This window comes from Gopherus flavomarginatus, chromosome 2 (genome assembly GCF_025201925.1).
Source record: "Gopherus flavomarginatus isolate rGopFla2 chromosome 2, rGopFla2.mat.asm, whole genome shotgun sequence".
Classification (NCBI taxonomy): domain Eukaryota; kingdom Metazoa; phylum Chordata; order Testudines; family Testudinidae; genus Gopherus; species Gopherus flavomarginatus.
In genome coordinates this window covers 68339209-68350131 of record NC_066618.1, presented here as the reverse complement: position 1 = coordinate 68350131, position 10923 = coordinate 68339209, and the positions used below count along the sequence as shown (strand labels likewise).

Genomic DNA, 10923 nt, shown 5'->3' with positions numbered 1-10923 from the left:
GGCCACACTAACCCTAATTCGACATGGCAATACCGATTTCAGCGCTACTCCTCTCGGCGGGGAGGAGTACAGAAATCGGTTTAAAGAGCCCTCTATATCGATATAAAGGGCCTCGTTGTGTGGATGGGTGCAGAGTTAAATCGGTTTAATGCTGATAAATTCGGTTTAAACACGTAGTGTAGACCAGGACTAGATCTCATGTATGCACATTACCAGCCTTAAATACTTTTAGTATTCTGCAGTCATGGTCACAATATTGCAGCTTTCAGTACTGTTACTGCAGTGTTTTTCTATTAATACACAATAGATTTTGTTTTTAATAATGGCAACTGGATTCCTACACTTTACTTATAGTCTCCTCTCTTACCTGTTGAGGCACAATGTGCCTCTAAGAAACCACAAAGAGCATCGCAGGGAGGAAGGCATTTGTAAGCCTGGGTTGCAAAAAGACTTCCAATGACATTAAGGGTTAAAGTGGGGCAGTGCACTTGAAAGTGTGCAATAGTGTAGTTGAGGGTAATTTGAGTAAAGAGAGTTTACCGACTTCTCTGGAGGAATATAGAGTTTAGTTCAGGTACATTTAATCACTTATTTTTTTTGACGATTACACCACTGGTTGTGTGTCTCGAAGGTGAGACTAAACTAATAATGGGAGAAGTTCGAGACTTAGGCAAAGGCATTGGGCTTCATTGTGAGAGAAGTAGGGTGGCTAAGGAGAGCAGGGTTTGAGGATGAGGGTTTGAGGAAGCAGCAGTTCTAGAGCTCATCAACGGGAGCAGGGGGTGCGTGTGATGAGGGGGAAGTTCTAGGCTGGCCAAGGGGAGCAGGATTTCAGTTTGATGATGATGGGGCAGTTCTGAACAGGCTGAGGGGAGCAGGGTTTCAGTGTGATGATAGATGAGCAATTCTAGACTGGCCAAAGGGAGTGGGGCTTCGGTGTCCCTTTCAACCCTGATATCCTATGATTCTAATGAGGAGGCAGTTCTAGAGCTGGCTATGGGAAGCAGGGTTTGGGTGTGATGATGGGGAGAGCAGTTCTAGACTGGTTAAGGGGAGCAGGGTTTGAGTGTGCTGAGGGGGAGGGCCATTCTAGAGCAGGCCAAGAGGAGTGCGGTTTGGGGAAGGTAGTTCTAGACTAGACAAGGAGAGTGGGGTTTGAGTGTGATGATGGGGAGGGCAGTTCTAGAGCGGGGTATGGGTGTGATGTTGGGGAGGATAGTTCTAGAGTGGGTCAAGGGGAGTGCAGTGTGGGTGTGATGATTAGGAGGGCAGTTCTAGAGTGGGCCAAGGGGAGTAGGCTTTGGGTGTGATGATGGGGAGGCAGTTCTAGACTGGTCAAGGCAAGCGGGGCTTGGGTGTGATGATGGGGCAGCAGTTCTAGAGCGGGGTTTGGGTGTGATGATCATGAGGGCAGTTTTAGAGTGGGCCAAGGGGAGCAGAATTTGGGTGTGATGATGGGGAGGGCAGTTCTAGAGTGGCCAAGGGGAGTGGGGTTTGAGTGTGATGATGGGGAGGGCAGTTCTAGAGTGGGGTTTGAGTGTGATGATGGAGAGGCAGTTCTACAGTAGGCCAAAGGGAGCAGAGTTGGATTGTGATGATGGGGAGGGCAGTTCCAGACTGGCCACGGCGAGCAGGGTTTGGGTGTGATGATGGGGAGGGCAGTTCTAAAGTGGCCCCGGGGATGGGGTTTGGGTGTGATGATGGGGAGGGCAGTTCTAGACTGGCCAAGGGGAGCGGGGTTTGGGTGTGATGATCGGGAGGGCAGTTCTAGAGTGGCCAAGGGGAGCGGGGTTTGGGTGCGGTGACGGGGAGGCAGTTCTAGACTGGCCAAGGGGAGCGGGGTTTGGGTGCGGTGACGGGGAGGGCAGTTCTAGAGTGGCCCCAGGGAGCGGGGTTTGGGTGTGATGATCGGGAGGGCAGTTCTAGAGTGGCCAAGGGGAGCGGGGTTTGGGTGTGGTGATGGGGAGGCAGTTCTAGACTGGCCAAGGGGAGCGGGGTTTGGGTGCGGTGACGGGGAGGGCAGTTCTAGACTGGCCATGGGGAGCGGGGTTTGGGTGCGGTGACGGGGAGGCAGTTCTAGACTGGCCAAGGGGAGCAGGGTTTGGGTGTGATGATCGGGAGGGCAGTTCTAGAGTGGCCAAGAGGAGCGGGGTTTGGGTGTGGTGATGGGGAGACAGTTCTAGACTGGCCAAGGGGAGCGGGGTTTGGGTGCGGTGATAGGGAGGCAGTTCTAGAGTGGCCCCGGGGAGCGGGCAGTTCTAGGCCTGGTAGGTGGGTGGTGCCTTTCACAGGCAGGGGTGCCGAGGGAGGGCAGGAGCCGCTCTCCTACGCCCCGCGGCCCGTGCGCTCTGGCGCGCGGCTGCGGAGCGGAGCAGCGTGTGCCGCCGGCTTGAGAGGAAGAGGAAGTGCTACGGCTGCGGCTCGGGCTCTGAGCGGAGCTGCCTGTCCCCGCCGAGGCGCCTCCCAGTCCCAGAAGCGCTGCCTCCCCCGGGCAGCGGCCGCCCGTTGGTCTCCGGTCCCCACCTCCCCGGCCGGGCTGCGCGGCACAAACTTTCTGCCCTGCTATAAGCCGGGCTGCGAGCGGCGGCAACAGCATGTCCCTGCCCGGGCGCTGAGCGCGGGAGGTGGAGCGAGCCAGCCAGCCAGCGAGAGGAGCCCGCCCTAGGTAAGGGATCCGCTACCTCCGCCCGCCGGGCACCTTTCACCCCCGCGGGGCTCCGGCTGGCTCCAAGCCCTGCTCGCCCGGCAGACCTGCCTGGGTCTCCCGCCGCCCCCAGGACGTAGGTGCGAGGGCGCGGGGCGCGGCAGGCACCGCCCCAGCCATCGCCAGGGCTGGGGAATGCGCTGCGGCTGGGCAGGAGGGGAGCCCGCTCTTCTGTCCTGCAGCTCCTGGGGCAGTGGGGAGCAGCCCCTCGGGGCAGCGGCGCTCAGGCTTTTCCTGTGCGTCTTCTTGAAGTTTGACAAAGGATCCCCGGGCACCCGCCTCTTCTGAACGGGGAGCTGAGTTATAGGCGGCAGCAATGGGATAACGGGGTTTTACTGCGTGTTGTTTTAATGCGCCGCTGGATGCCCTCAGTTCCCCAGGGCACTTCTGGGGTTGGGGTGGGTTATGAACTGTAGCTGGGCAGAAAAAGACCAGCTTTCCCTTTGTTTCCGTGTTGTTCCAGGGCCTGATCCAAAGCCCGGTGAAGACAGCTGGGCTTTCCAAAGACTTTCATGGGCTTTGGATCAGGCCCCACATAAATAGCCAGGCACATGCCTTGATTCATCTCTGACAAGCAGCTCTGTACACCTTAATGGTGATGTTGGGACTAAACTGGCAGCTCATTCAAAATACTCTTAGCTGAAAACTGACACGTTAGTTCATGGCTAACTCTTCTGATTCTTTGATGCTGTGTGTCCTTGATTTCAGGACATTGCAGTTATACCCCTAGGGCTGCTAATTAAGGTCATGGTTACCACCTTGGTGGAGATGTTGTCTCCAGAACTTAATATATATGATAAGGGCCGAATTGAGGAAGGAATTAGAGAATTTTTTTTCCATTAGGTAATAACAATGACCAAAACCATGTACATAATCTAAGCTCTGTAGTACAGCTTCACTCTGGTTTCAGACAGAGGAAGATGCTATTGCATGATGCCTGAGGACCAGTGTGGTAATGGCTTGTTAGTCTTTCTGGCTTGAAATTCCTCAGAAATTAATTGAGACTCAAGAACAGTGACACACTGATGTGATATGGTTCACAGAGATCATGGATATCAGTGACATTTTGGCAATGTAGGACAACAGTTATTATATGTGTGTGTACAGGAATGTGTTTACATGTGTGTGAATATGAACTTGGTTAATCTAGAAAATGGGAATGATGTACTTTTTTTCTAGCATTGTTTAATCTGCATTCTTGTAAGAGCTATGAGTTTCTCTGCTTGTCATTGTCCCAGTAACCCAGTAATACTCTTGGAAAAGGGGAACTGGATGAGGTGGTACGGAATGAGAATTGAATGAGCTCATCTGTAATGTTTGCAACTTGGCCAAAGGCTTCCTGTAGGGCTTAGTATGCTCTTCCTATTGCACTCATAGCGTTGGTGGGGAAAACAAGTGGAACTAGAGGCTGCTGTATGGCAGTACAATGCACCAACTAAGCCAAGCCACCAAGCTGGACTGATAGATGTGTTTTATCCTAAAAATTATTTATTGGGAGTAAAACTGTAAATATTCCATGTTTCCAAACTGATATTTTATCTGTTTAAAATAAACTGCCAGTTGTTTATTTGGAACGGCAGTAGTACTCAGTTAACTTTTTTTGACTTAACAGAAAAATAATTAACATTGCTAAGACATAAATGATCTTTAATTTACAAGGGGAAAATGTTGTTAATCTTTTACATTTCCTTTATAGTGCTTCTAATCTATTAGTTTCAGTTTTTGCAATTAGTAATAAATTATGTGAATAATGTTTTTTTTCACAATACCAGTGGTCGCATTTATGACTTTATTTAAGTCTACCTTCCCTGCGTTTTTAGAGGAACATTTAACTGGGCCTCATAAATTTGTTACATCAGGCATGGGGTTTTCCACTCCTTGAACATTGGTATTCCCCTGGACTGAGAGTGAAAATGTAGTGCAGAGCAAGTATGTATAAATATTACTAAATACTTACAGCAGCCCTGAGTTGTGCTGGGAAACATAAATAATTTGCTCCTTCAAATCATTTGAAAACCTAAGTTACATAAACTTGTAGTTCTCAACCATGGGTACATGTACCCCTGGGGGGAATGCAGAGGTCTTCCAGGGGGTACATCAACTCATCAAGGTATTTGCCTACTTTTACAACAGGCTACATAAAAGCACTAGCAAAGTCAGTACAGACAATGACTTGTTTATACTTCTCTATATATTATACATTGAAATGTAAGTACAATATTTATATTCCAACTGATTTATTTTATAATTATATGGTAAAAATGACAAAGTAAGCAATTTTTCAGTAATAGTGTGCTGTGACACTTTTGTATTTCTGTGTCTCATTTTGTAAGCAATTTTAAGTGAGGTGAAACTTGAGGTTACTCAAGACAACTCAAACTCTTGAAAAGGATACAGTAGTCTGGAACAGTTGAGTGCCACTGACTAAACAACCATTGTCTACCTGTGTGTAACAAAGTGATGTCACCTACTATTCTTTTATATTTACATACAAAGTTATATGTAAACACACATAAAACACATGTAGATAGTTCAGGACAGTTTCACTTTTTTCATGGCAAAGGAAGTCCTTAAAACTCCTACAAAGTGTGTGAGAGATTACAAAGTGTGAAAGAAGGATGAATTCAAATGCTTTGTGAGAGCTTGGCAGGAGTCAACTGTCCCTTCTGTATGCCCACTTTCAGCATAATGAGCTCCCTGCTTTTGTTGGTTGTTTCCAAAATCTGGTGCTGTCCATCATCTTCCCCAGTCTTGGTTTTCTCCCTGGTACTTCTTGCCCCCATTGTCACTCTTCTGCTTCACACTGAACCACTTTTGTTTAACTGTGGTGGAGGGAGGACTGAGCTTTCAAGCAACTCCTGTCCTCAGGATTTAGCTTAAAAAGGCTGAGTGGGTTTGGGGCTGAGAACTTCTTTATGTTTCTGCAGTCAGTGTAGGGAGGAGGGAGCTGAGGCCGTGCCCATCTGCCCTAGACTGGCAGTAACTGAGCTAAGCGAAAACTTCTGCAGAGCAAAGCTGCTTTCACCAATTCCCTCCATAAGAGCCATTCTGTAACTGAGTAACATACTTGGGGAGGAGCTTTGATGCTTCCTTCTCCAGTGATGTATTAGGCCAATGGCTGGCCAAAGCACTGAGCAGAGTCAGAGCCAAAACCCTTTTCAGTATTGAGTCCATCAGTTCAGGGGTGGCTCTAGGAATTCTGCCGCCCCAAGCATGGCAGGCAGGCTGCCTTCCGCGGCTTGCCTCCCCAAGCACGTGCTTGGCTTGCTGGGGCCTGGAGCTGCCCCTGCATGAGTTGATCCTCTCCAAAATGGGAGGATTAAAGTTGTGGGAGCTTTAAAAAATGTGTGATCCCCTGACTGCCTAGCAAATCTAAAGCCCTATAGTTATTTTTTAAAAAGCCTTCCAGCGTCCCTGTAAGGTAGGTAAATATTGTCCTTGTCTTACGGAACGGGAAACTGAGGCAGTAGGCAGTTGTGACTTATTCAAAGTCAGAGAGCAGGTCACAGAGAGACCTGTAAATAGAAAGAATTGTCCTGGCTCCTAGCCCTTACAATTGCCACTAAAAACACAGTCTTCCAAAATGTTGTGAAACAAACTTTCAAGAGATTTTATTAAAAGATGTATTTCTTACAACTCTAAGAAACCATGAAAAGTCTTCATTTCTAATATTTAGCAATCTTCATTAGATTTTGCCATTAAAAAATCATTAAATAATTCTAGAAACATGAAGCTGTTGTATTGATAATTAAGATGCAGTCTCAATGAAACACAGTTGTTTGAAAACTTAGAACAGACAAATATTTACTATTCTCATTTTCATGTTAAATGTAATGGGTTGAAAAATAATAATTTTTCCCCTTATACTAACAAGTAAATAAGGATCAATAATCAAATTCGTCATGTTGAATTGTGAATAAGAGCATGTTGTTACTTTAAAATTAACTCTCTCTTAAAAAGCTGGTGTAATGGAAATTGTAGAAAATTTGAAAAACGCTCTTAAAAATTCTAGTGATTTATAGATATCCAGGTTTTTAAAAATCTTTTTCTATTACTAAGAATTTTCATGTGAATGCAGGTTCTTTTATTTTTTAATAATTTGTTTCTTCTGTCACCACACTTGAATCATCATCATTTCCATAGCAATTGATTATGCTGTCACTGTGGAACCCATTTCTGTTGCTTATTTATCCTTTTAACTCCAGAGAAAAGATCCTGTTTTCATACCCTTACCCCAGGCATTTAAAAAATATCTAATTAAAAGAAAGGTGGAACTTCCTGTCTCAGAGATTAGATATGGGTTATGGCATCTTTCACCATTAGGTCATTAATTGAAGTTAGGTGATTAATTGAAGTTAATTGAAAGTTATAGCCATTGGGTAAATAATTATTCAGTGCATCAGTATGAAAATAGTTGGTGGTCTCAATGCAGTCCCACATGCAAAGGGGTCCACATCTTAAAACTCACCATTCTCAGCAGAGACCCCACCATCTGGGAGGGGATAGCTCAGTGGTCTGAGCATTGGCCTGCTAAACCCAGCCTAGTGAGTTCAATCCTTGAGGGGGCTATTTTGGGATCTAGGGTAAAAAACTGGGGATTAGTCCTGCTTTGAGCAAGGGGTTGGACTAGATGACTTCTCTTCCTGAGGTCCTTTCTAACCCTGATATTCTATGATCTGTATGAGCACGAAGACACAAAGGATTGTTGTCTCAAAATTGGATAGAGAAACGTTGCTGGGGAAGCTTGTGTTGCTATACTGTTCTGTGGTAAGCAGAGGCTTTAATTCTCTAGGGCTGTCAAGCTAAGTCAGAAAAAACATAAAATTGAACAACATTTTTAGTAATTTCTCACAAGTCATCACCGAGCCTTTAAAGACTTCCTCCTGCATCCCTACTCATATGAGGAATCCTATGGATTTCACAGGGACTCCTCACATGAAGAAGGGCTGCAGGCCCTGAACTAGTAATACTAACAACTTACATAGCAGTTTTCACCCAGAGCACTTTATAAACATTTGCATACTTATTAGGGTTGCTGTTTCGCCGGGAGTCTCTCGGAATAAAGGCTACTGAAGACAAACCAGGAGATTTTTAGGCACTAAAAGTCTGGCAGTGCAGAGAAACTAAGGAAGGCTCCCTGCCTGCCTTGGCTCTGTGCTGCTCCTGAAAGCCGCCAGCACGTTCCTGCAGCCCCTGGGAGGGTCAGAGGGCTCAGCGCGCTGCCCCTGCCCCGAGTGCCGCCTCCGCAGCTCCCATTGGCCGGGAACTGCACAGAGCTCCCTGCCCCACCCTCTCCCCTGCCCTCCAGGAGCCGCAGGAACATGCGCTGACTCCAGAGCATCCTTTGGCTGGGAACTGCAGCCAGTGGGAACTGCAGTGACGGTGCCTGCTGGCAGAGGCAGTGCGCAGAGACCCTCTGCCCCCCTCGCTTAGGAGCTGCTGCCAGAGGGATGTTTCAGTTGCTTTTGGGAGCCACCCGTGGTAAGCACTGCCCCCTAACCCCCTTCCGCACCCCTTCCACCTCTCTCTCACACTCCCTCTGCCCCACCCCCCAGCCCACAGCTTGCACTCTCTCCCGCACCCTAACCCCCTGCCCCAGCCCGGTGAAAGTGAGTGAGGGTGGAGGAGGGCGAGTGACTGAGGGAAGGGGGCTGGAGTGAGTGGGGGGCAGGGCCTCAGAGAAGGGGCAGGGAAGGGGCATGGCCTTGGGGAAAGGGCAGGGCACTGGTGTTTGGGTTTGTGCAATTAGACAGTTGGCAACCCTAATACTTATACACACTCTACATAGAGATTATCTCATCCACCACTGAAATATAGCCAAATATTGATTTGCTTGATAAGACTTCTTGCGGCCTTTGGTCCTGATTCAGCAAGGAACTTAAGCATATGGTTAAAGTAATCCTGTTAAAGTCAGTTGGACTTCTCTCATGCTTAAAGGTAAGCATATGCTTTAAGTACCTTATCAAATCAGTACCTTAAAGTATAGGCTGCTTTGTCACATTGTTTTAACATATTGTTTTCTTTGTGCTAGCCATATTACCAAGATCCTTTGTTGTACTGTGAATGGATGTAGCTAAAGAAGCAAAGCAAAGGAATTCTTATTTGTAAAAGGAAGCATAGTTATTACATAACTCTGTTAAATATTTTTGGCTACTAAACATTTTTGCAATGTTGATTTTCATCATTGATCGCAGACTGTATGATGTCTAAAATAGAAAAACACATTAGCAGTGCCTAGCTTTTAATTCACTAAGTAAAATATCTAACTCCAGCTTTATAGAAATGATTTAAAATAATGAAGTTTGTTTAATTCTGCCAAAATAAACAGAGAAGCATTATTTTTTCCATAGGGTAAGTGGCAAAACACTTAAAGCTTGGCACAACATATAACACACATTTGTGTAACGTTTCTCTGGACACTTTCATACTGAAGCAACAAATCTTCTTTTTAGCACATGTTGATTTCTGTTTCCAATTTGTGTTAGGCTATCAGTAGTGTTCAGCCAGCTTTCATTCTGTTCTAAAGCTGACTTCCTAAGGTAACTATTATTTCCCGTAGCTTACCCTGAAAAAGACAGGAGGGATAGGATGAATACAGGATTTTTATCTAAAATCCCATAAAAGCTGAAACATTTAGTTACAGATACATATTTTTTTTTCATTTAAATACAGATCTAGTGATAATTTTAATATTAGGACAGATCTTGCAGTTGGATAGGTATAGCTGTATTTTCCTATAGCAGTCATAGATATATAAAATAATTGTTGCTTTATATATATGTTGACTGCTTAATAACATTATATTGCATTTTATATCACTGGCTATAACTGAATGTGTCCTTCAGAGTATATTACAGGTACATTACATTTTCAGCTTTCAATAAAATAATAGTACACCTGGTAATTTTATCTTTAAAAAAGTGAGTCAGCCATGATAAATATGGATTGTTTAGTATCTGAACATTTATTAAATTATGCTGTTTTTTAAAGGTCTATGGATAGTGTATTTTTAAAAATAAATATAAATCATAGAAACTTTGACACTGGCATATGAAATAGAAAAATGAGTGCTGTTATTTTTTTCTTCCCCTTTCCCCTACCTCTCTGAATCAGCAGCTGTTGAAATGGGTTGTGGACTAAACAAATTAGAGAAGCGTGATGAAAAACGGCCTGGTAATATCTATTCAACTTTGAAGAGGCCCCAGGTAGAAACCAAGATAGATGTTTCCTATGAGTATCGTTTCCTGGAGTTCACAACTCTGAATGATGGTAAGTACAAAAGTCTTTTTCTTTTCATTTATTTTTGATGACACCGAGAAGCCAATCAATTCATCAATTCACAATGCTTTTAATTAGTGTAGTACATGTGAGTATTTATATATTTTTTAAAAGTCTTGTTTAATCTCTTTGGCCTCAAATAACTTTAATACATGCAGTCACAATGATCTTGATGATTTTACCATCTTGACAATATCGTACTCAACGTTTTTTTTCTACCATAGATTTTAAACTAATGCATAAAATATAGCTATTCAGATTTTAGAAGGGATTCCTTATATTCAGTGTATTTGATATGAAAGGATATGTCTAGATTCCTTTACGTTTGCACATTATCCAGATTTCATTTGGTAAAGTGATTCAGAGCTGCAATGTTGGACAGTTTTCCACTGTTTCCCCCTCCCACTGTCACTCTCGATCACTGTTTTTAGAGGTTGAATTCAGCGTTGTCCCTTTATTGTCCTGTCATTCATAACCCTCAGGCTGTGACTATTGTCTATGGGCTGTGTTGTTACATTCGGCCTGGAAAAATGGAAAATGGCAGAAGCCCACTTTAAAAAAAAAACAGCTGAAAGGCACTGAGCCTTGTAGTTTCAGTATGTCTCTTAACTTTGTCCAGCAATGAGCCTCTTCCTTTCAACAGTATGCCAAATAGTCCACATCTTAATCTGACAACTGCTCATGAATATTCCATTTATTTTCTCTTGTGTTGACATCTATGAACCTAGAAGCTCTTCCAGCAATGCCAGGCTGCAGTCATCCATGCCTTTTGTTATTTTAAGATTAGACTACCGTAGTACAGTCTACATTGGGCTAAACCTTAAACTTCTTTGGAACCTGAAGTTGGTGCAGAAGGCTGTGGCCCACTTTTTAACATATGACAACTGGAATCTGCATTGGCTGTCTGTTGGTTTCCAAACAGAGTTTAAAATCATGGTTCT

The 10923-nt window shown here is 44.7% G+C and overlaps 1 protein-coding gene across 4 annotated transcripts in view; it reads left to right on the top strand.

The window, feature by feature from the left end:
- Positions 1-2422: 2422 nt before the first annotated feature.
- RFTN1 (raftlin, lipid raft linker 1) overlaps positions 2423-10923 on the top strand; it is a 118372-nt gene continuing 109871 nt past the window's right edge. For 2 of the 4 annotated variants that reach the window (XM_050938410.1, XM_050938409.1), the window contains exons 1-2: positions 8576-8641; positions 9821-9973. In XM_050938410.1, coding sequence (XP_050794367.1) covers positions 8632-8641; positions 9821-9973 — 163 coding nt within the window. In that variant the 5' untranslated portion in view covers positions 8576-8631. Of the gene's footprint in view, positions 2666-8575; positions 8642-9817; positions 9974-10923 lie in introns of those variants that run through there. The other 2 variants (XM_050938411.1, XM_050938412.1) reach the window with 2 other exon arrangements.